The 25,502-nt window shown below is 40.2% G+C and overlaps 1 protein-coding gene across 2 annotated transcripts in view; it reads right to left on the bottom strand.

The window, feature by feature from the left end:
- PPP6R2 (protein phosphatase 6 regulatory subunit 2) overlaps positions 1–25,502 on the bottom strand; it is a 106,124-nt gene that overhangs the window by 18,507 nt on the left and 62,115 nt on the right. For both annotated transcript variants that reach the window (XM_080392793.1, XM_080392792.1), the window contains 12 exons: positions 21,298–21,363; positions 19,832–19,944; positions 15,238–15,351; positions 13,884–14,010; positions 13,204–13,356; positions 12,322–12,525; positions 11,594–11,658; positions 7,581–7,696; positions 5,863–5,948; positions 5,457–5,537; positions 3,417–3,514; positions 808–865 (listed from right to left, as the gene is read on the bottom strand). In XM_080392793.1, the coding sequence (XP_080248919.1) occupies positions 808–865; positions 3,417–3,514; positions 5,457–5,537; positions 5,863–5,948; positions 7,581–7,696; positions 11,594–11,658; positions 12,322–12,525; positions 13,204–13,356; positions 13,884–14,010; positions 15,238–15,351; positions 19,832–19,944; positions 21,298–21,363 (1,281 nt within the window). The remainder of the gene's footprint in view (positions 1–807; positions 866–3,416; positions 3,515–5,456; positions 5,538–5,862; positions 5,949–7,580; positions 7,697–11,593; positions 11,659–12,321; positions 12,526–13,203; positions 13,357–13,883; positions 14,011–15,237; positions 15,352–19,831; positions 19,945–21,297; positions 21,364–25,502) is intronic.

Below are 25,502 nucleotides of genomic sequence, written 5' to 3'. Positions count from 1 at the left end.
AAGAGGTCTGGAAGTAATTGCCTTAGGAATACATTCACAAACTGACCATCTTGGAACTGCATTAGAATTCCATCACACACAAAAACTGCCTACTCAGGAAAAAAGCAAGTTAAGCAAAGCATATAAATAGCTATTGGTGGCTGTAGACTTAGCTGGCAAATTCAAAAAGAAAACAAGTTTTCTTTATCAACAAAGCACTGTACAGAGCACCAGAAGAGAGAAGAAAAACTCTCTGTAGTACTGTTTAAGTGAAAAAGGAAGTATTTTAAGACTAAGGAAACCTAAGTCTTAGTATTGACAAAACCAAGCTTTGGTCAGGAGAATGAGCCTGGCATCACCTCTTTTAGCCACTGTCCAGCTTCTTCAGTGAGTACTGATTTTAAGTCAATAAACAGAAAAGGCAAGGCACAGCATGGCAGTATTTAGACCCCTAAGAAACCCAGTGCTCTCTATTTGCGTTTTTTCCTAGTCTGGCTACGAGAAGATGATCAGAGTGAAAATAAGGAAAACAGATTGACACTGCTGGGGGGGGTGTGAAGATTCCTTCAATGTAAAGAGTACTATTACTGAACATCCTCACCAAAGCTGTAAACTGTAGGGAGATTCTCTGAGGGTACATGTAACACCCTGAGCTCCTTAAATGAACCCAGTCATGAGGACACCTTCTCCTTGACCAAAATAACATACCAAATCTTCTTCTTTCAAAACAACAACAGCTGATTCAAGCATAACCTTGGCAGATCTGCTCTATTAAATAAATAATTATTTAATCCCAAATATTTGTTTCATACCAAAATACCCACTTACACTGTCATCATCTGCATCTATATTGAAGTTTATCTCTGCAATTCTGTCAAACGGAGCACTGCAAAAAGAAGGGAAAGAAACTTTAGTGATGGCATGGAGTAACAAAGCACTTCTGCATCCCCAGCACAAGACTGGAGGATAGCTAACCACAGAGACACTTCATACGACCACTAAATGCCTTCTGTGTTTGTTCCCTGAATATTCACTTCTGTATTATGCACAATGGTCTCCTCTCTTCGAGATGAAAGAATATTTCAGATCTTCATTCTTAGGTCTGATTCAATACTCAATTGAAAAATTTTTGTCATTATCACGTTGATAGGATATTTTGGGGCTTCATGGCAACCACAGCAATGTCTGGCTGTTATTTTGCAACTCTCATGGTACCTATGGAACATAAAGACTATCTTAATTTTTTCACCAGGTCTCTCCAGCTGATCCAAATCTTATAGAAAAAAACCCCAAACCTCATAATTAACTAAAAAGAGAAGGAGCTGCACCCAGCTGCTCTGGAATTCCAGTCCTGCGTTCGCCCAGGAATTCCACTGGGTTCCTCAGCATGAGACAAGACCCAGAGACAGGACCAAACTCTGCACGGTAGGCATACACCCAGAATTATCCATAAGGGACTGCACCCACCTGTTTTAACATAATTACAGTAACTTCAGGGAATCTTAGCATACGAGCGGCTCAACAACCCCAATGCATTACTAAGACATGTATGCTGCAAAAATTAGTAAATAACCCAATTTCTGATGCAGACCTAAGAGCATCTATTGGAAGAACAGCAGAGGGTGCTACAGGCCAAAAAACTCAAACCGACTGGCAGTTCGGGGCAACAGACCGCATCTACGCATCTCTAAGTTTGGACAGTGTTATTTTCTTTTTAAAGATGCCTGTTTAGTTAGCAAAAAATACTGTCGCGCAAATAACCAGGACATTGAATCATTATTAGTATTTCTTCAAATATTCAAATTAGTATCTGCAACAGTTTTCAAGAGCTGGAGAAGAGATGACAAGTACCACTCTCAGAAAGTTCAGTGTCGGAACCGCTTTGTAGTGTATTCTTCTCCTTTTCTAATCACAAATAGAGGGATAACATCCCAGTTACAGATTTCATTCTGTTTCATGTTCACTTTAAAAATGACATTAGCTACCATCAGCAGCTCCTCATATAAGTTAACTCTTTCCTTCCACGCAGACAAACAAGTTCAAGATTTGCTGCTGTCCCACAGAGGTTAAAATTGTATTTTATTTTTTAAAAATGAGTAGAACTAGAGTAATCCACGTTCATTTTAACTCTCATTCTAGTCTGGAACTTCTGGGCCTTATTGAAGTTCTGACATCTACAATGCTCAGAAAGGTGGACTCCAAAATCTTTCTCCATGTTAGAATACAGTTCCCAACTATTTGGCAAACACCTTAATGGAGTTCCTAAGACCCTAAGGATCTTATGACTCTACTCTGATTCATGCCTGAAAGCAACTCTAAAGCAGCGGAACTATTTCCACACCATAACTTCATTTAAGGTATTTCATGGAAGCCAAGGGTTGCTAAAAATATGGTCTGAGCAGAACCAGAAAAAAAATCCTCAAAAAATCAAATCTGGAGCAGCCGAAGAGTCAGAGCCATGTGGCATACCCTGAGCTTTCTGGGCTAAAAGATTCCAGTTTCTGTCAGGATTCCAAGACACCAGGATCCTGCAGTTCTTCAGAGAACAGACTCAACATTTGCTGGCCTATGAGTGTCAGCCGTAGGACAGTATGCACAGTGGGTATGGCAGTCACATACTCTCCCTGTCACCTTGGATGACAAATAATTCCTTTGATTGAGATGAACATTGCAATGAGATGATGGCAAATGGGCAAAATTGATGAGCAGGAAACACACTGGGTTATCCTCCTGTAGCACTTTTCTACCAGTAACTATACTAAATGGTTACAATTTCTGAACCATTATGGACAAGCAGGATAATTACAGTCCCAGTAATTTCCTTAGGTACAATTTTCAAGGTGAGACAATGACCTGCAGTTTTAATTAGATTATAGTAGTTATTCTGTAAAAGCAGCACAAATTCCAACACTGAATTCAGCAAGTCACGTATCATTAAATCCACCTACATCTGCCTTCTTTGAACTGTTATTTGCTCCTGCCTTATCTATGCTTCCTTTTTTTAAGGGAGATAATGGCTAAATTTTCCTGTGGACTTCATCAGAACGCTATTCTCTTCTACTCCTAATTTCAATAAAGACTTAATGCCACTGGAAAATATTTCTGTAATTGCCTAGCGTTTGCTGTAATGCTTTGCTTTCTGTGCAATTAAATTTATTCTAGAATATGGACAGATAATAGTTGCATGTTTTATTTAATGTTTCTCTTCAAAATGAAGAAGTACTTCTCCTTAGCTCTAAAACGGTCTTTGGAGATCAAGGGTGGACTCCTATGAAAGGAAAAAAAGGTCAGCTGTTTTTCAAGCCACTGATCAGTCTTTTGTTTCAAACTGAAGGAGGTATACAGTGCGGTTCATTTTAAAACCTGAACCAGAACAAGATTATATGCAAAGAGGCTTACATGCTAAATATAAGGCTTTTGAAGTTTTATAAACTTACTTGATATTATCATCCTGGTCTGCAAACTCCTCATCATTAAAGCCAAACTGATCCACGAAGTTAGCTGTCATCTGCTGGATCTGGTACTCTGAGAAGGCCTGAGCAACAGAACCCCAAAAGAGCTATCATTAAGATATTCAAAGATACTCAATTAAGCTGGCTGAAAACACATGTTCTAGAAAAACACTGGTATCATACAAAACTGACAAATTCTGAGAAATCACCTACACCATCCCCCATTCTCACAGCAGGATCAAACAGATTTCTGCAAGCCCTGGACAGATGCTTCTCTGATCTGCTCTTAACTTCTTCCAAAGAGAGTTAATGACATTTTTCTAGGAAACCATTTGCTGGCTTCATTATTCTATTAGAACATTGTATTGGTGCTTTTCATTTATTTTCCCCAATGCAATATGAAATTCACCTTGCTGCAAATTAAGCCCACCATGGACACCAAGAAGGTACTCTTCAATTCCTCGAAAATCCTCTTCCTTGTAGGATGAGGCATATGTCTTCATATGACCTTGTCTTCTCTTGACAAAGCGGACCAATTCTTTCAAATTTTCTTCCTGTGTTAACGTTCTACACCTTTGATCATTCTCACTACTATCCTTTAGATTACCTTTTGCTAATACAAATCACTTCTGAAGTTCACTACCTCCAAGTGGACATTTACCAAGGAGAATGGAAAAATTATTCCCCAGGTCTTTGAGACAACACTCCCACATATTACGTTGGGTTTCCCACAGCAGCTTGGGTCTTCTATTTTTCAGCTAGCACCCCAGGATAATTGCACAGATACGCTTTTGGCGACATTCTTGCCTACTCATCCATGCCTCATTCTCTATTTATGAAAAGGATTGCTTCTGTCTCTAAATAGAATCTCACACTTGCTCTTATGCATTGCTCCCCCCCAACCCTTCAGATAATTTCTCCTATTTGGAGGATAATTCTGAATACTGGTAGGTAGCCCACTCCAGTTACAGCTAAGTAATTCAAACACGCATCTCTGCAGCTGCACTTTTGTTGTGAACTCGCTGGAGGCAATACGAAGGACCTGTGTTCCTGTCTGAGGAGTCCTGTGGGCTCCTGTCGGTATTTCTAGTAACAGTTATCAGAGTAAAAGAAAAAAAAAAAGTTGTGGGTTTTTTTGGTGGTTGTTTTTTTTTTTTTTTTTTTACAAAGGCAACGCATTTTTCCTTTTTAATGTACTTTCTAAGTCTCATTTGACGAAAAGAAAGGTATTTATAACGTCAAGAGCAGCCAGAGTATCTGGACAACAGAGTAACTATAAACTACTTTCAGCTCATTTTTACCCTTAATTAGATTTCAGATCAAGATTGTCTTTTTATTCCACATAGGTAGCTTCCTACTAAATATGTTCTACTAATGCTCTTTATGTTCTTAGTATCAAGAAAGGTTGGAGAATCTTGTCCAAATGCTTCATCCTGAAAAGCAGCTTCCATAATTTGATGGACCTTTAGCAGAATACCTCAGATTTTGAGGATCCCGAGATCTTTGCTAAATGCAAGCGAACCTTTAATTACCTCTGTTTCCTCCTAAGTCAAGGCTTACTGCTTACTGCTCCCGCTTACTGCTAACATTTTAGTATGGCTCCTTCAGTTTTTAACAGTCTGCATAGCCCAAGAGGAAGTAGAACCCCTCTGTCAGCTCCCATTCTACTGCAGGTAGGTGATGCACACTACATGGTTGGCTGGGAACTACAGCAAGTTGCTGCAACTGGTCTACAACATCAGGACCACCCAGAGTGAAGAGAATCAGGAAAAGAGCAAGAAATATGCAGTGCCTCACAGAAATGTGAGGCACATCGTGTATCTGGGACTTGAATGCAGTCTGAGCCAAATTTATTCCAAATTGGAGTCTAAACCATGTAAGTAACTATACTGGAAAAACACAAAAAAGCTGAACACACACTGACTCAGAGTAGAATCTAGAAAGCTGCTCTATACTAGGAAGGATTAAGGGCAAATCAGAGAAGCAAGCTTCCCAGGAATAGTGAAAAGCATGTTGTCAGCTCACCTGCTGGAGAGAGAGTTCATTGGGAAAAGCACTCTCAATGTCTTCATCCTCACTGGAAGAGTGCAGATGGTGAGTGCTCACCTGAAAAAAGGACAAAACAATAAGCACAACAAAGCAGAGAGAGCTCAAATACTTTTGTTCCACACAAACAAAAAACAGACTCCTCAGAAGGCAGAAACTGTCCCAGTGAAATAACACACAAACATGCACCAGTTTTCCAACATTTATCAGAGTTGTGCTACCTGAAAAACTATTATGGAGTACGTTTTCTACAAACGCTCTACCCTTGTACATCTTCTTCGTAAAAACAAGCAAAAGAAGAAAAAACCCAGGATATCACTTTTTAAAATTTAAGTCCAGAAAATAGTACATCTATCTGAAATATGCACCATATCACTGTTCTCACCAAATCCACTGTATTCCTCCTGTTTGTTTCTGTCAGCGTCTCTTCTACAAAACTCTCCCATCTCCCTCTGCAATCTTCAGGTAGCTCTGTAATAAAAAGATCACCATAAAGATTACCACATCTCAATAAGAAGGGATCAAAGCCAGTCATTTAGTCCCACTGGTTACCTACAAGTTTTTGAGCAGACACATAAACCTGCACATGAACTAAGTAATGCATGCATTATGCAAACATTCTGCAAAGTGAATTAAATTTTACTCATGATTTTCTAAAAATGGTAAATTCTGCAGAGAAAGGAACATCTTTCATCAGGCCAACCAGTAAGATATTGCTGGACTTAACTCACTTGTGGAATTACAGTGGCCTAAAGATGCAAAATTTCTACTACAACTTTCTGAAAACTGTAAACATGTGACTTGAGTTCTACATTTTTCCCTTCCTTTTCTTTCATGGTGATTGTAGTGGGTTGACCCCAGCCAGCAACTAAGCACCCGCCCAGCTGCTCACTCAGTCTTCCCCACAGCAGGATGGGGGAGAGAACTGGAAGACCAAAAGCAAGAAATACTCATGGGCTAAGATAAAGTTTAATAACTGGAGAAAAGAGGGGAAAAAACCCAAACCAAGTGATGCAAAGGCACTCACTCACCATCTCCCAATAGCAGACTGATGCCCAGCTAGTTTCTGAGCAGGAGCTACCTCAGAAAGACTTTTCCTCCAGTTCCTACTGCTGAGTATATGGCATGGAATAGCCCTTCAATCAGTCCAGGTCAGCTGTCTGGCTTCTGGCTGTGTCCCCTCCCAGCCTCTTGTCCACCCCCCCAGTCTACTTGCTGCAGGGGGGCAGAGTGGATAACAAAGCCTTGGTGCTGGTGCTGTGCAAGCACTGCTCAGCAAGAGCTAAAACATTGCTGTGTTGTCAACACCATTTTAGTCACTACTCTGAAACACAGCACCGCATGGTTGCTATGAATAAAGTTATCCTCATCCCAGCCAGACCCAGTACAGTAAAACAAGAGAGAGAAATAACCAGGACTTGTGAAACTTGCAGTCTTTACTAAAATATTTATAACTTCTCAAATTTCATGTGGATATGACAACACACCGAGTTACTATATTACCATTTGATATGTTTGTTATATGCCAAAAGTGAAAACTCAAGTCACATTTGCGTTCATTATTTCCCTTAATAGATGCAGATGGAAAATCTTATTTCCTCTCACACAAAAATGTCAGCTAGAATTAGTTCTCAAATTAAATCCAATGAAGATATGATGGACAAAGCCTGGCAATGTGAATATCTCCAACAAAGTGAAGATGGAGGGTCTCTGTCATCATTTATTCTTGTGTCTCCCTTCCTTTCAGACAAATACAATAATAAGGAAGTAGAGGAACACCACCCTAGAATGCTGTAAATAAGCATTATAAACATATACATAAATCCGGAAGAAAAGAAGTATTCTTTAGCTCTAAAAGGATACCTTCAGTATATGGCTGCAAAAACAAAGTTCCATCTCAATATGATTGTATGAAAACAAAGAGCAACCAAATTTGGCCTAGACATTATTTCTAAGTTACGGGAAACTGTGATATTTAACTGGAAATTATTTTCATTATAAAAGGGACCCTCACAAAATACGTGCAATAAAAGTCTTTCCAAAAGGCCTGAAAGTATTATTTAATCAAGAAAAAAAAGAAGGACTAGAGAAAGGAGCACGTACCTTTAATGAACTCACTAATTTGAGTCTGCATGGGGCCCTTCTCCATATTCTGTACTACAGCATTGGCTATCCGGGTGAGGTGGCCCATATTGCCTCGCCTCATTCCACCTTCTGCCCTGAAAAGAGAAAACAGCCAGTAGCAACATAACCAGGCAGCAGGAATCCCAGGGTCACAGTCATAACCGCCTTCATAACCTAGCCATGCTAAGAGTTCCCCACTGTTGCAACAGTCTGACATATGTACACATTACACCAAGCAGAGTTAGTATAGAAGATGCAGCAGAGACTCAGCAGGAACACCCTCTGCTCATGCAGGCAAGGCACAGGAGGAGTTTAGCTAGAACTGAACCTTTCTGCATTTTCTCATGTATTGAGATGGAAGAGATCGCTCATCCAGTTCAGAATACACGTGATAAAATTTAAGCCAGTTACAATGAGGAAGCTAATCGGGTATACTGAAAGACCGCTGCAGAAATAAATAATCTGATTATAATTTTCACTAAAGAAAACTCACAGCAGTAAGAATTTACATCACTACTACTGAGAAAGCTTTAGAGAGTTTCACTTGCAATTGAAGTATTAAGCAGATGAATTCAAGAGAACAAAAGACAGTAATCTACAACTATTAGATTTCCCCCTTACAAAAAAAGTGTAAGAAGCCACCATTAAGTCCAGGCAGTTCCTAAGTCACTTTTCTTTGAATCTTCATTGGTTCTCCTTCACTAAATAGCAAAGCAGCAATCTAAAAATTGTGGGATGAAAAGCCTGAACTAATTGTGCTTTCTACAGTATCCAAAGAAGGACTGATGAGATTTGAGAACAAAAACCTAAATCCAGTGGCAGATTCCTGGCAAGAAATTTCACAGTACCATGTTTAGAAACAGCATTTCTGCCTTTAAACGGGCAGGTGCTGAAAAGAAACCCAAACGAAACTCCCAAATCCTCAAGTCAAATTCAGAAATTATTATTTCTTGATGTAGCCCAAGGAGCATCCAAGGTTAACTCAAGCCACCACAAATCAAATTGGTGGGTTGGAATCAAACTGAACAAAAATAATCCCCTTACAAACAGGGTAACAGTAAGTTTCCACCTCAGGTCACTAAGCCTCCAGCTGTAAAACAAAGGTTTCTTTCCTAGATGCTAACAGAGTCCATGCATAATAAAGACTTTCATTTTTCCTTGGGAGAGAGGAAGAACTAAGTACATCAGAGCTAATTTTGAGATGGCATGCTGTGCTCATGTAAATTCTTCTCTACCCTTGCTCGGGGGCATCTGTGTGCAGCAGTCTAAGCTGACAGGTCAAATACAGCAAAGCCATCAGACAGTATCAGCTCTCCTGATCACATGCACTTACAGCTACATTTTAAGCTTTTTTTTTTTTTTTTTTTTTGCATGTCCTACACACCCCTTGAAAAGTGTAATCATCTCCTGAATCTCTAAAAAGTTTATTGTGAAATTATCTCGGGCTTTCTCCTAATGCTGGAGCTGAACATTTGCAGGTGAGGGGACTAGATGGTTTAGAAAACAAATCCTCATCCCTCCACATGTTCCTGCACCAAAAACCAGAGTACAAAGCCAATAGAAACTGTATCTGTACATACAGAGAATCACAAAATGGTTTGGGTTGGAAAGGAGCTTAAAGACCATCTAGTTCTAACCCCCTGCCAGGGGCAGGGACACCTTCCACTAGACCAGGTTGCTCCCAGCCCCGTCCAACCTGGCCTGGAACACTTCCAGGGATGGAGCAGCCACAGCTGCTCTGGGAAACCTGTGCCAGTGCCTCGCCACCCTCACAGTAAAGAATTTCTTCCTTAGATCTAATCTAAACCTGCCCTCTTTCAGCTTAAAACCATATCCTCTTATCCTATTGCCACAGGCCCTATTAAAAAATCTGTCCCCATTTTTCCTACAAGCCCCTTTAGGTACTGGAAGGCCGCTCTAAGGACTCCCTGAGCCTTCTCCTCTCCAGGCTGAACAGCCCCAGCTCCCTCAGCCTGTCTTCATAGCAGACATCCTAAAATAAGGAAAGCACTAACCCCAAAATTCAGGGTTGAGAACTACTCAAACTGAACACCTGGAAACAAGTTCCCATTGCCGTGCTACAACCTTCTGCACACAGGTTCATGGCAATTTCTCTCGCAACCCCAACCCAACAAGACAGCGAACAGCTCCAGCCCGTACCCAAAACACTGCTGAGCACCTCAGCTGCAGCAGTCCTGCCGCAAGCCTGAGGCCACCTCCAGCACCCCCAGCCTCAGGTTAGAGCCCACCTGCAGCTGGGGTACCCCCAGACCCCCAGGGCCATGCAGGCACACCCAAGGGGTTACACCAGCATCCACAAGGGCCCTGTACAGACCTGCACAAGAGCTCTGGAGGACAAAACCCACGGGTGGATGGGGCCAAGGGACATGGCAGTGCCCTACTGCTCTCCATAAAAATGTATGTTTTTCAGCAAACTTGCAAAGCTCAGCTTTCTCAAAAATTTAAAGCCTACGGTGACAAGAGCAGCATACAGCAACGCTGTATCTGCCTGGTCCTGTGGAAGTACCTATACAACATGTTTTCTTGGTTGAGCAGACCCTACACACTGCTAGAATGAAGACAGCAAACATGCAAAATTAACTTTTATTTCAACACTTTCAAATACTTTTATCAACCATGCCACAATTGGTGGTTACTACACTTACATCAGTAGGAAGGCAAAGATGTGCTGCAGGAAACTGACGTTTCCTATAAGCTCACATTGATGACCAGGCTTACTTTATTTTCAATTCTAATTATGCAGGCAGATCAAATGGATTGCAGTAAAAGAATTATGTGGGTTACCTAGAAGTTAAATTCTAATAGTTACAAAGTCCTTCATCAAGAACATATGGAACGACTAAAACTAAGAGAACCCAGGGAGAAATTCCATGTTCCAACAGGAAAATATATTACCACCATTCTTGCTGATGATTTTTAAGAAATAATTCCCAAGCTCTTAATTTGGAATCGCTGACCCTGGGGCTCCCAGTGCTTGACTCCATCTCCTCACTGAGTGGTACAATAAACCTCATATAAATCAAACTCCTTAAAGCACACCATCTGAGATACCTCTTGTTAACTCAGTATTTTTTTCTTGCCATTAAAATTCTTTCCAATATGGTGACTGGAACTATTTGGCATAAAATATGTATGAGCTCTAGTTCCTGTCTAATTTAATTAGGAAACTTTTAAGCAGCAGCCACAGATATTTTTGTTACCTACAAGACTGTGCACAATGATAGTTGTGTAATTAAACTATCAGTGAAATTTTTTATCAACAGCCCTAGGGGCTGCAAGAGGGAAAACCCCTAAAAACCCAACAAATCCAAATTTAAAAAAAAGTCAAACCAAAACTCAACCCAGCAATTATGGCCTGACAGTAAGCCTAAAACAATTACAGCAGGACTACAAGGCACTCTGAAGCCATAAAGAGATCAAAATAATGGGAGAGGACCAAAGCATTTAGATGGACAAAGAAACAGAAGTCTAGATAGTGTTTTCACTTCACTTCAATGTGTTTTAGGGTTTTTAAAATTAACTTGTTCTTATGATTGCTGCAATCAGCATGAAATCCAAGTAGTTTATAAAGTTAGAATATTAAATGTGGGGCAAATCTGGGGCAAAAATGCTTGCCCGTCTCAGTTTCCACATAGCTGCTCACTCTAGGGAGAATATAATTATGCATTTAAAAAAAAAAAAAAAAGAAAGAAAGAAAGAAAAAAGTTCTATGCCATGTAATTTCCTGAGAAAGCAAGAAAGAGGCATATTGTGTGTTTGGGCTGAGACATTATAGACACTTTGAAAAAATCATGCTTTCAAATCATATGCCTATTTAGTAAATTTGGTTTTTAACATGCAAATAATACTAATTCCAAATCATAATCCAAATCATTTTTTACACCATTAAATTGTAAATTATCCAAATAATTGAAAGAATATTTCAAGGCAACATTCTAAATCTGCAGCCTTCTGAACCCGAAATCCCTTACTGTATTTTGTCATTGGCTTCCCAGGCATCCAATATCCTTTGCACTAGGCAGCATTTCTGGAACAGCTAGAGGGAAAAAAAAACAAAGAAGAAAAAAAAAGAGATAGGAAGAACATTTCAAAAGTTTGCCAAAGTAAGACTCATGCCTTAAAAAGTCTGTATTGAACTGTAGTTACTTTTGTTCATTCCTTCACTCCTACTGAACAAGAACTTAAAGTTCAGCACTTATCTTTCCCAAGAGCTCAAGTTTCTTCTTTCTCAAATTTTTCCTCAGAGGATCCAGGGAAAACAGCAATACCTACACACATCTTCAGCCTGCTTTTGGGCTTCACATAAGCAGCAATGAAGAACATTGTCATGTTACAAACACAACAAAAAATTTTCATCATTAGGGCCACCATGCAGAAGCTAAAACATAGTCAGCTAGTTGTAGTTGCTATTTTTTTTGTCCAAAGTTTATATACATCTTTACTAAAAAAATTAAATAAAAATAGATTCAACAAGCCCATTAAATGAGATGGGTGGTATGTTTATTTTGTAATTGGATGCTAACAACAAATGCACAAAAGCAAGTACACTTCCATCCAGAACTGACAGAATCAAGTTATAGCTAGACACTTTTAAATAAACTCCATCTTCTTGAACAGTTCGTCATACCATTTCCTTGTTAATGCATATGCAGACTGAATCAATCAGTCTAAAATTCTCAGGTGACACGACCAGACTTACATGAGTAACCATGATATTCTCGGTATTGTTTTCTGGAGTCTTTAAGTTCTCTGTGGCCACATTTCCATTCAGCACCTCTTCTTTGCTTTCTAGGTCATTAGTAGTAGTTTTTCCCTCTTGCACAGAGTGCGAGAGGATAGCTGCTATGGACAATTCCACTTGGAAATGCAAAAAGTTATTCCATGTGTATTTAAAAAATAAGTCCTGGGGAAAAAAAAAAGAGAAACAAAAGAATTCACTCTAGATACATCTTTCCGTTCTTAACAATCAAATGATATTTGAACACTGCTCAATTAGCTGTATAATCAGCAATTCCACTAAAACAATTTTACTTGTACACCTTAGCATCCACTTATGGTTGAATGTGCTCTGTTTGCTCTGCTGTAATGCATACTTTCCAACAAACTGAGCACATGGGAAATACTCTCCTACACAGCTAGGGCTCACAGCACAGACATGCTGAAAAAAAAAGTTATCTATTCTGTGGTTGACTTCATCGTAAGAAAAATATTAACTAAATTTCTATGTATGAAAATAATTTTCTGAAAGATTGTCCAGGTTCTATCAGCAGTTTTCAGAACATGTCCCTGTTCACAGCTAGACAAAAAGATCAGCTCTCTGTATTATGAGAGCTGATACAACTACTAATTATTGTAACAATAAATTTGAAGCAAAAGGTTCAGTTCAAAATACTAAGCAACTGTATTTGTATTACAAATACTATTCTGAGGACGGATGTTCCTCCTTTCAGTAGATTAGAAAAACAATTGACACCAGCACACATGAAGCAAACTACCTTGCACTGAACAGATGAAAGGGAAAGTAAAATTGTTTCCAGTGTAAAGTTATTCCCCCTCTCCCTAGTCACAGTGTTGCACTTACAAGTAATAAATTCATGGTACTGAGTCTGCATAGTTCCTGATTAATACTGGGAGTGTTTGTGTGAAGCAGAGCAGCTATTAAACGAGATCCATGAAGACGAGCATTCCCCAGTGGCTCCTCCAAGACACCAATTGTAGTTAGGATTGCTGTTTTCTATCAGAGAAATGGATAATGAGTACCTCAGCAAAGATCAACATTTCCTCAAGCATATATGCACAACGATTTGACTAAACATAACGAGTTAATTTCATAAATACTCTCTTCAGGTAAACCAAAACCATTTTCCCATACAGAGGACAGTGTCATGCAATCATGGTGAGACTTCTACTTCCAAAACTGAAGATTAACATCAAAATATCCACTAACTGAAAGCTCCTTTCTCTTCACCCCTTAACCATCTTTACAACAGTCCCAATGTATCTCTATTTCTTCTCTCTTCTTCTACAGAAGTCCTCTTCCCTACTTCTACTCGAATACAATGGTTTTCAAAATTCCTACCGCCTAGTCCCTAAGCACCTGAATTATAAACTTTAAGCATGAATCCTTCTTCAGAAGTAATCTGCCTGTTCCAGCATAGGGTGCTTTAAGAAAATATCCAGGAAGCCTTTGTATAAAGAAAGGGAAACCTTGAAACACACTTCAGGAGCCATTTGCTCCTGAGAGATGCTGGGATGCCCTACCTTGGGAGGGCTGAGCAGCAGCTGGTGGAAATCCTTTAGCCTCGGTTCAATACCATGTAAGATGCTGCTATTGACAGTGTAAGACCTTTCAAATCCCTGAGTGTATGAGTCCATCAGTCCTTCCACTCTGTAAAGAAGAAATGCACAACAGTTAAGATTTGACAAAATCTTAAAATGGTCTCCAGTCACACTGTCCATGTTGGTCATTTTCTCTTGAAAAATAACTATGAATATGAAAAATAGTAATTTCTGGCTACTGAATATATTTACATAACTACATTTATATTAATGTATCATTTATGATATGCTAGTCACACAATCAAAACTGTGAATGAGATGAGTGGGAAGACAGACAATAAGCTGTCTGCAGAGCTGAGAGACGAATTACTGAAGTGCTTCATCATTTTTAAAACTTCCCAAACATTTGAAAAGTAAATTACATAAGCAAGAGTTACTATAAACATTCGTTAAAAACTGTAAACCTTCCACAAGTGTTGAAAAAGATGTATATAAATACACTAACCAATGAAAACCCTGAGCAGGCAGGCAGCTGTGCTCATAACCATACCTCTTTATCAGCAAGCAGTAAATTACAACAACTATTACTAGCCCTTTCCAACAGCAGAGTCTCACATTGAAATAAAAGAAATGCTTTCATTTCAGTCAAGAGATGTAATTCCAGCAAGGCAGGGAATGGGGTAGATAGGAACACCTAAGCCTCCAACTCACAAACCTTCAGAGATCCTGGGCACAAGACATGGTAGAATTAGTATTTAAACTTTTCAGTTTTAACTCCGCATATGACTTTCTGACTAGCAACTTGTTTGCCCAGTGCCGCCATCTGTCTTTCTCTTTCATCTTTCCTAACCCTCCATTATTTCCTTCACTCTTTTTTTCTCCTTTATAAAAAAAGAGATTTTCAATGTCTCCCTTCCCAGAACTCTTTTGCCTTTTCTCTCCTCCATCTCCGTAAGAAATAAAAGGGTGATATAATTTAAAAAAAACCAAAACTATACAACCATATATATACACACATCATCACACAGTTTATGCATGACAGACCATTCCCTCCCCTACTCTGCACACATTCTGCTTTAAGATCTCTGATGTTACAGACAAGACTGCTACACACATGCAAGAAAACTGAAGAGCCCACAAAAAGGCCCAGTTGCCAACTGGTACAACTGCCATGAGGTACAGCTACTGCATCAAAGAAACCAAACAGCTTTTGTTGCACTTGTTTCTAGACAGCACATCACACTAGGCCAAAAAAAAAGATCTCCTTTTTTGCTTAAGTAATACTAGATTGGAATTCCTAAAATTGTTCTTGCTAGAGAAGTAAGTGCTAACTTACCCAGAGCGCCTTGTTTCCAGCAACGTTAGAAGAACTTGTGTTCCATTCACTATGCAATTTTCAGTCTGTTCTCCATCAAACATATTCTTCAGGAGCTGCTCCACACATTCCTGCCTGTTGATCAACACACACACATTAGCAGCATACAAATTAGAAGTAATTTGGCAGTTGCTTTAATCACAAAATATCCACTTCTGGGTCTTCTGAAGAAAAAGGCTGCAAGTCTTCTTTGAGAAAGAATAAATACAACCCCTCTGAAGTCTCATAGGACAAGAATGGCTCTACACCAGGTTTCTGAACTTGCTTACTTGTCACTAAGACAAGACCCAATTATAACTGGACTCCAAACCAATTGTCATTCTCCTTTATCAATAGGATATACATCTAAGTTATAAACTGGAAGACAACCCAAGTGTAAACTCAATTTAATTTACTAAAGACAATATGAAGCTATCAGCGGACAGTCTAAAATTATCCATCACAATCCAGAAGACAGAGACAACAAGAAGTAGAAGTTGACCCTTACAGTCTGCCAGTGGCATTGTAAGATCCAGGACCTGGAAACAGAGACCAACAAATGCAAACTGTAAATCATATGCACCTTTTCAGTAGTCTTCACTATTATCCCCTTGAAATATTTTAATCAATTCACCATCTCCGAGCCCTTAAACCAAGATAAGATGCCTTCTAAATACTGACAGATTTGGGGCCAGGTGGAGGGATCACCAAGCAAAGTCTTGAAGACTGCTGAGTCAGAATGAATAATGATACTGGTCCTTTCCAGCATTACAAATTACTCTGAAATGGCCTTAGAATTGAAGAATAATTAGCACAAAGGTAACAGCCCACTTTTCTCTCTGTTCGGGCTGGCACTGTTACTCATCTACAGTTACTTGACTGCTTCCACCTCTGCATTCAGACCCTTTCCCATGCTAATTCTGCAGATGTTAATGACAGCTCTCCAAAATCCAGTACTCAGCAAGTGCCCTTCTTGACTGGCTAAGTCACATGTCCAGCTAAAAACAGTATTACTCAAGTTCACAGCCTCATTTTTACTATTTTCTAACATTCAAAATGTCTCATTTACATTTGTATAAATAAAATGAGGTAAAAATGTAAAAATACATGCATAATGCATAAGAAAATTATTTTAATAAGTAGCATCTAAATACACTCCATCAGCACAAGCACAAGAGGCAGAGTCAGGAAAAAGAAGTAAGAGTTTACTGTAATTAACCAAATTCACTTTTATTGCATACAGCCAGCCGTTACTGAAAAATCTAGATTTGGTATCTATTCCATAACTGCTCACAGCTCCTTCTTGCTCTATTATCTCATCATTAATTCATGATTCACAAACAATAAAAGTTACCCAAAGATCAAAAAAGGTTACCAGTAACACTCAGAAAAATTGGCCAAGAAAAGCAGCGAGATAGGTGACCTTCAGCAGAAAGGTAAGTTGTGCAAAAAATCACTTTTGCTCAAAGTATTTTTTCCTTCTAAATGGTGAAGTGGTATAATGACTTTTAGACGTGTCTTTTCAAAGTGCAAAGACATTTTTATTTATCTCCTGGAAGTTACATGTGGTGCTTTAAAACACGCAAAATGCATACCCAGAGAACACCAGGAAGATGAATGTGACTGACAGGGAGCGCAAAGAGAGAGGGGGAAGAATACTAAAGACCACCTGAGTAAAGTGTGAGACAAACTTCAAACTGCAGCTTTGTGTAATCAAGGAAGCTTGCTTAAATCCCACCACTAGTGTCACAAAGGCTCTCATGAAAGACGACCACAGGCAGCAATCTTCTGCTCCACACACGGCAGGGTTCCACATCCCTCTCTGAAACTACCAAGAAAGTCGAAAACTACCAGCAAAGTCTAAAATTACCCAGAAAGTCTGAAAGTACCATGTTCTCCACAGAACTACAAGCCTCATTAAAGGTCCTGGGCTTCCCAGGTGAAATGACCCAACTGGAGACAGGCTAACCTCCAAACATTAACACCAATTACAAAACCAATACAGACCTGATAAGATGCTGAAGGCTCTGCAATCAGGGTTGCAATCTACACTGACAATCCAGCATTGTGCTATTTAACAAGACAGTATTATGGCAGGCCATGGGACAAAAGGCCAGATCTGCCTCATTTCTGCAGGCACAGCAAAGGAAAGGAAGTATTTAAGGAAGAGCGTTGCCTTGCAGGGGCAGTTACATGTCAAGCCCATGGAAGATCTTTTGCACATCTGCAGGGACTGTGGCTTTCCAGTGTTCGTGTGCAGCATGATTCACGTCCTGTTTTTACCCACACACATCTGCTCCTGAACCAACAGAAGCCCCAATACTCATGTATGAACTGACAGCTCAGAATAAGGAGAAAACAGTAGCAATGTCACATAAGTTAAGAAAGCTCTGGCTCAACAAAAACATGTAAAAGAGGAATTTTAAGCCCTAGCTACAGAGGCTACACTATTCAATGCAAACTCTTGTTTCTTTTCTGTCAAAACGGCACCTTCAGGCCTAAAAGAACCTTATTTGGTTTCAATCTCACACTGAATCTCCAGTAATGTTTTTAGGTTTGAAGCAAATACAGGAAGTGGCAAGCATGCTAAGATAAATAATTCAAAACTACATCACAAAGAACAAAGAAATAATGCTAAGGGAATAGAGTAAACAAAAAAATCAACATTTTATGGTACACAACTCATACCTAACACTATTTGGGAAATTACTCCTAACAAAAATACTCTGAAAGTTTCTCATCAATATATTCCCCCAGTAATACTGAAGAAGTTAGCTCTGTATTTAAAAAAACAGCCACCAAACTTAAATGAAAAACTTCTGAGTTTCACTGCAAGTTGTCTGGACAATCAAAGGTTCTGAGAAGTGCTGGGCACTGTTAGCTGGGATCACAAGCATCTTTGCATCCTTTTTTCAAGGGAATACCTTCTACCAAAAGTAACTTAGAAAACCTGAAAAACTACAAATGCTTCTTTTGCCAACTGTACACTAGTGCCATTTATCACTAGGTTACACCTTTAGAAGAGCCCAGCACACCCCAACAGTTTCCAAATGACAGAAATCACTAGATTCCGCTCCCCGCAATTATTTAGTGACTACCTTCAAGTAAGTTACACAAGATCACCCGCAAACATGACAAAACACAAACCAGAACAGCTTTCCCACTTTTTCCAGCCAAACTACCAGGCCTAATAAAAGACAGTAGTATCTCTATTTACAGATTGTGTCTGCAAAGTTTATCACCAGAGTGCAGAAACAATTAGGTACCTGTGTTGTGCCATGCCATCTCTAATGAAAGCACTGCACAATGTTTCTGACGTGGTTAGAGCTTGTGAAGGTCACAGGTGACAGTGTTTTGAGGCAAAAGTAGTAGCTGACACTAACTTTAGTGTATTTCAGAGATCCACAGGGACCGTACACAGAGAGAGATCTAGATTGTCACCATCTAGCCCTAACACCACAAGGAAATGGAATGATATTTTGAGTATCATTCAAATAGGGAAGACTAGGGAGGCATTTAAAGTGTGCAGGCTTACTTCTTTCAGGGTTCAACCAGATTTGGAGAATAAAACCAGGCAGATTAATAATTCAGTCTCAGTAACAGGCATGCAGACAATCTTTGGTGAGGGCTGTCGGGCTGTATCTCAGCACCACCTGATCTCTGCAGAAGTGCAGGCAACCCAAGGTTCACATAAATTATGGAGTCTACAACTGATACTTGACTCAGGAGCCCAAACCAGCATGCCAGAGAACACTCAGGGTATGTAAGCAGACCTTGGCAAAGGTTGGAAGACAGTTGATAATGCCCCTTACAAAAAGTGCACAGTGACATACAAGCTACTATGAATTCTTTCGGTTATCACAGCGTTTGCTTCCCCATTTTGAAGAACAGCAACTTGATGATCTGAAACCTGTCTATATGGTGCAGCACTTGCACCAGTTGCAACAAGAGCTACTGATTAGCCAAGTATGACTGAATCAGAATCATCTGGATTGGAAAAGACCTTTGATCAAGTCAAACTGTCAACACAGCACTGCCAAGTCCACCACTAAACCATGTCCCCCCCCAAGAGCCACATCCACACATTTTTTAAATACCCCCACGGGATGGTGACTCCACCACCTCCCTGGGCAGCCTGCTGCAGTGCTTCACCACCCTTTTGGTGCAGAAATTTTTCCCAATACCCAATTTAAACCTCCAAGAACACCGTCCATACAGGAATTTTAAGATTTGTCTTTGTGGGATTTCCCTTAACTATTGCCACCGCAGTTCACCTTCCTCCAAATTCACTATGAGTGTTTTAACACATTCACTAGTATTGCCTCATCTCGAATCAGCTTGTGAGCTTTGGGGATTGCTAACCCTGATTTGCCTTCATACAGAGCTACAAAACTCAGAGATCTCCACAGAGGCAGTTAAGTGATGCTACAGTTTAAAAGCAGTATTAAACGGTCGGCACAAATGTCAAGAGTTAAGCAAAGGTTTCACATGCATAGTTTGTGTCTCTAGAGAGCTATCAGCAAGTGACAATTCTAGTAGAAAGTAGTTTATCAACAGTCCTCTGACAAGTACTTACGATTCCAGTGCTGTGAGAAGTGGATCAGGCTCAGGTATATCCTGGAGCTGATTGCTCTGGTCTCTGCTCAATCTTATGATATCACACAGGGTCTGGGAAGCATTTGATTGCCTCTGTAAACAATGTTAGAGAATACATTTCAGTACTGACATCTCTACTTGGCTCATTCTGGCAATCAGAGACAATTTAACATAGCTGGGAATGCAAGAAACTGACTAAATCGTAGTTTTTCAAAACAAGTGCCTCCATGTTCTACATTATTTGTCTGTTAAATACAACATGAGTTATTAGAAGCATTAACAGATTTTAAAATCAAAGAGGAGGTCTTTCTGAACTTAATAGTTAAATGCAGTTAAAAGTTTTCAGGAAGTGAGGATTCTTTTTTTACATCTTCCCAACCAAGTGTGTTAACTTGCAAATCTCAAATACAAGTATTTCATTCTTACTTCTCACTACACAGAGGTTTCCTGCATGAAGAAAAATAAATAGCTTGATAATACCCTGTACAACTTCTTTATTATGTATTTAAAGGCTTTAAAGTAGTATTTTGATAAATTAATCATCTCATTCTGGCTATCAATCAAAGACTCTCTGTAGCCACTATACGTATAAGATCTTATGCTGTAATTAAGCATTCACCAATAAGATAGCATGGCTGAAGGCATACAAATCAGCATGTTACTTCCAACTTTTTCTCCCAGAAGGGGTAATTTTTGCTGTGATGAGACAAAGGAATCATAGTGTTGGTACTAACACTACACCATAAGAATCCTGTGCCATTCAGTTCACTTTGCTGCTGGCACTTGCAGGAAGCTGTGGATAAGTGCCACCATCCCCATTTAAGTCAAAGCAGGCCAGCTAGAGACCAACACACTTCCTTGTGTTTTTCCTGCTCAGCATCAGGGACAGCAGTCAACACCCAAATGTGAAATGATAATGTAGGAAACTAAAATCCAGACCTAGAGCTCCTGGCTTGGACATTTTGTGAACATTATTGAAAGAAAAAAAAGGGGGGAAAAAGCACTCTGTAATACTCAGCATTTCTCTTCCATGGGCTCAGAGAACTGTGTATTGTAGATTTTACAACTGAATACCTCCTTGCTTATGGTCTAAAAAGAATTGAAAATTACAGTGAACTGGTTAATTTAGATGTTTTTTAACAGCCTGTTTCAAACAGCAGGTTCCTACTTAAAACCAAGTTACCACTGACTGTAGACACTGAGATGAACTGATGCAGCAGCAGAATGAACTAAGAAATTAGTAATAGAGTAAGTCAAGACTAAAAGTACAACAAAACATTTTGCTATAGAGCAACCAGAAGACGGACAGGATGTCTATTCATACAGATCATCTCTCGTCTTCTCTCTCTGTAAGTCACCTGGGCATTATCGAAGAGACAGAAGAGTCTTCTGGAACTTATAAGACCCACCACCCACAAAGACAAAACTTAGTCTTGTCATACTCACGTCCTCATCCTGGCTTGAATGGATCAGTTCCACAAGTCTCTGAATAATCTTTGCTTCATTAAGCCACTGGAAGGAAAGGAAGAGGGAAAGAAAATCCCTGTTTGAGATCACAGAATTCAAAACCAGAGGATCTTTGATAAGTCTTGTGTAACACAGGCTTTTCAAGAAGGGAAAGCCCTTTCCTTCTATTTCATAATCAAAGCCACAGGCAGTATACAAACTCCCCTAGGCATAGACAGAGATGCATTTTAATTTGCATCAGTATGTACTACCTTGCCCATGGAACTAAAAGCCTAAATACCCTTGGAAAACACGGAACAGATCAGTCATGAACACTCTCATCTGAAGCAGCATTAGTGTAATTATCAACATGTTCTTCTCCTACCATTTCCTATTCTTACAGCCTTACTACTGTTTACACTAAATAATTTCTCAGACTTTGAGATGACACAACAATGCTATTGTGTCTCACGTTCTTGCTCTACACCAGATTCAGACTACTTCCTTTTCTTAGCACAAGCTATCACTTCATCTCCCTTTCCTGACTGCATGCAAACCAAGTACACCATCTGCAAATGACACATTCCAGTTTTTCCCTTCCCAGCTTCATATGCAAGCTCAACTTCTCATTTCCACCCAATCATTTTCACTTACATTTCTACGGTTTCCATTCCAGGCAAACAGCTAGATGTCTAACATAAATCAAACTACTCAGTCAAACTAATGCATTCACAGTTGCTTTTGAAATAACTGACCAAACATTAATTAAAAGACAGACTTTGGAGGTTTCTGCAATGATATAATCTTCCATCACTCTCCAGATGAGTCATGGAGAAAATGAACAGTCTCCTGCCTTCCATTTCTGTTTAAGATGGCTCTGTGCCTATCTTCTCTCATTGAATGCTGATTTTTATGTTTTCTATTCACATGACTTCAACTATAATCCTTACATTGACTTGTTACCAGCTTTGCTCTAATAACCTTCCTACCGATCTCATCCTCTCCTCTCCAATGCCATGTTGAGTTATGAACTATGAGTGACTTAAAAGAAAAATTCCAAACCACCATTTTTAGTGACTTTTCGCATAAATAATACTGCTGTTTTCCTACTAAGTCTGAAATGTCTGACTTAAGTCTCCTTTCTGGTGCATCTTATTATTGCAAAAAAACTAACACTGCCCAAAAATCTACCCAGCACACAGCTGCAAAACCAAGTATTTAATTCAAGACCCTATTTTCAGATTTAGTATCTGTACTTTCTTCTTCCCGATATCCAGTTTATCCAGTTCAAAAAACTGGATTCCTAAGATATTCTTCCTCACCAGTCTCTCTACCAACCTATCTTTTCAGATTCTTCCACTGGTTTTTAGTTTTCCAGCATCAAAATTAAACTCCTAAACCTTCTTGTGAGGACCACCACAGTAGAGTTTATCCCTGATGTGTCTTAATACATCTTGCCATCTCCATTCCACTAACAAAGCAACTGTCCATTACCTCTTCGCTCATTTAGTCTACAAGCATCTTTTCTCATCTCCCTGTGCTTGGATATGACTACTGAAACCCTTCTCTCAAATCCTGAGACTCAAGTCTTCTGATGACAGCTCAGGTAGCTGTCAACTAGCAATTTACCAAAATGGCTTCATCAAAATCAATGAAGTTCTCCTCACTTGTATCTTCTAAAAAACAGCTTCTCAAATGCATTATGCCTACTGGCATTCTCTGTAACGATAAAATTACCCATCTCTCCTCTGTTATGTTGGCATCTTTCATTTTTCATCATCAATTCTACACCCCGTGTTTGCACAGCACCATGATTACGAGCCCAGATTTCGACTGCAATCTCCAGGTATTCCCACAGTATTAACACACTGCACAACTTCATTAAAAAGATCCCAAACACTTATACCCATTTTTACCTGCAAGTTTCCATTCTTCAAATAGTAAGCTGCATAGATATGGTACAGTGTGTTTCAGCCTGTTTATTGCTTCGTGCAGAACCTACCTGCCAATCTGTATCAGCAGAGGAATTTTTACCTACCAAAGTTTCTTCTACCCTTACAACTTCCACAGCCCAGAAGAAAACTAATAAACACCCCTGCATTAAATGTATACACTTCCCCTTGCAGAGCATAGCAACTTAAATCCCAGCTCTCCACCGTAGTTTCAACTTTATTCTGTATCAGCATCCTCCCTCAAGTCCCAAATCAGTTGAGCCTATGCGCCTTGTTAATGAAAACTGGGAGTCACACAGTAAGCAAGGATGATAAGGTTTGCTCTTTTTGCCTGGACTGCCATAAGAATGGGCTCCGGGGGGAGTTGGATGGCCACAGAGAGAGGTACTGGGGAGGGAAGCAGGAGCAGTCATCTGAGCAAAGGAATTACTGTTCCTGGGAACTAAGGAACACAGAAAATGAAATTCAAAAGCAAAAAAAATCCCAACTGAAATAACGTGTTAAGATTAGAAGAGCAATACCAAACTTTGGTGAATTAAGCACCACCTAGTAAAACTGGAAGGCAACAATTCCTCTGTCTTGAGGCTGCTGTTTAAGAGATGGACTGAAGACATTCATAAGGAAAGGAATACTCTTTAATGGACTCCTCAAACAAAAGCTGTGACACTTGCAGGGCTTACCTACCTAGACTGAAGCACAACAGTGTTACATTCAGCATCTCCCTTAAGAGTCACACATGAAATGCAAAACTAACAGAGATCAACATGCTTCCTTGTGTTTTTCCTGCTCAGCGTCAGGAATGGCAGTCAACACCCAAATGTGGAGTGATAGTGTAGGAAAACTATTCTGACCACATGCAACCCAGTAGTGTATTTACTCTCACTGATGAATGACACACTTGTAAGGAATTTACGGACAGAAAACTTGCATATGTGTGCAACTTGAATTATTCTACAGGAAAAGGAAGACTGCAAGACACAGGGCAAGCAAGCAGGAGACAATTGATTTGTCTGCAAACAGACCAGGCTGCTGTTTGCTGCCACCTGATTATGGAGCACTGGGTTTCTGCCCAATTGCTTACTGCTGGGGAACACCTATATCATGTATGCTCAGGCACCGCAGAACAAGTGGGACATGGCAAACTGGTCCAGGCAAACTGGGACCTGGCAGTTAATGAGGCCACAGGCATGGAAGGGGGCATGGAGGTGCTGGTCGAGGCTGCATGGAACTGCAAATCAGCACGACCACAGTGGTGACATGCAAGAGGGCACAGTCCCCACCACCACCTGAGGCAACTACATTGACACATGGGAGGCCTCAACCCATGTAGAACTGAGAGAGGGAGGGCATGGTCAACCAGGTCCCAGGCAGCAGGGAGCACCTTGTGCTTTTCCTTGGTGGAGATAATGTCCCTTACCCACAGCAGATGCACTCTCATCTAAGCACTGTGCTGCCACGTGACAGGAGTTATGGGTGGAGGTACAAAGAAAATGTAGTATTATGTTGTTATATATTATTGTTCATATTACTACATGAAAAGAATTTCAACAGGGTTTTTCTGTAGAGACCATGGAAAGAGTCAGGGTTTCCGGACCCTAATTTTGCATGGAAGGAGGAACAGAATAGTTTGGGTTGGAAGGGCCCTTAAAGACCATCTAGTTCCAACTCCCCTGCCAGGGGCAGGGACACCTTCCACTAGACCAGGTTGCTCCAAGCCCCGTCCAACCTGGCCTTGAACACTTCCAGGGATGGGGCAGCCACAGCTTCTCTGGGCAGCCTGTGCCAGTGTCTCACCACCAACAGCCAGAGACTACACAGGAATTAGAGGATGGAGACTCTCCGAGTCATGAGTGGCTGGAAGCTGGCAACATGAAAAAGCTCTTTCACCACCAGGAAATGTGCACTTACAGAAAAGGTATAACGGCTTGGCAGTAACAGGCAAGAAGGAACAGGTTTCCTCAAAGGAGTCATCAGAGCCACGTGAGCGTGCAATTCACCAACAGAAGGGGAAGCGGGAGATGAGCATGGCTGGAGACTCTCTTAGGTAGGGAGTAAAGAACCCGCTCACCAGCCAGATTTACTCTTTCAACAACCATGCTGCTTGCCAGAAGCTCAGACTCCCCTGGTGCGTGGGGAGAGTGCCAAGGCTCATCCAGCCCTTGGATGACCAATCTTTCCTCCTGATGCCACATGTACACTAATACCACTGCCAAGGGGCATCTCGGGCACACGCAAGTTAACGACAAGGCCCTG

Source organism: Falco punctatus (assembly GCF_963210335.1).
Source record: "Falco punctatus genome assembly, chromosome: 6".
NCBI classification, from domain to species: Eukaryota; Metazoa; Chordata; class Aves; order Falconiformes; family Falconidae; genus Falco; species Falco punctatus.
Note: the sequence above shows the minus strand (reverse complement) of the source record. Positions and strands in the feature narration are given on the sequence as shown.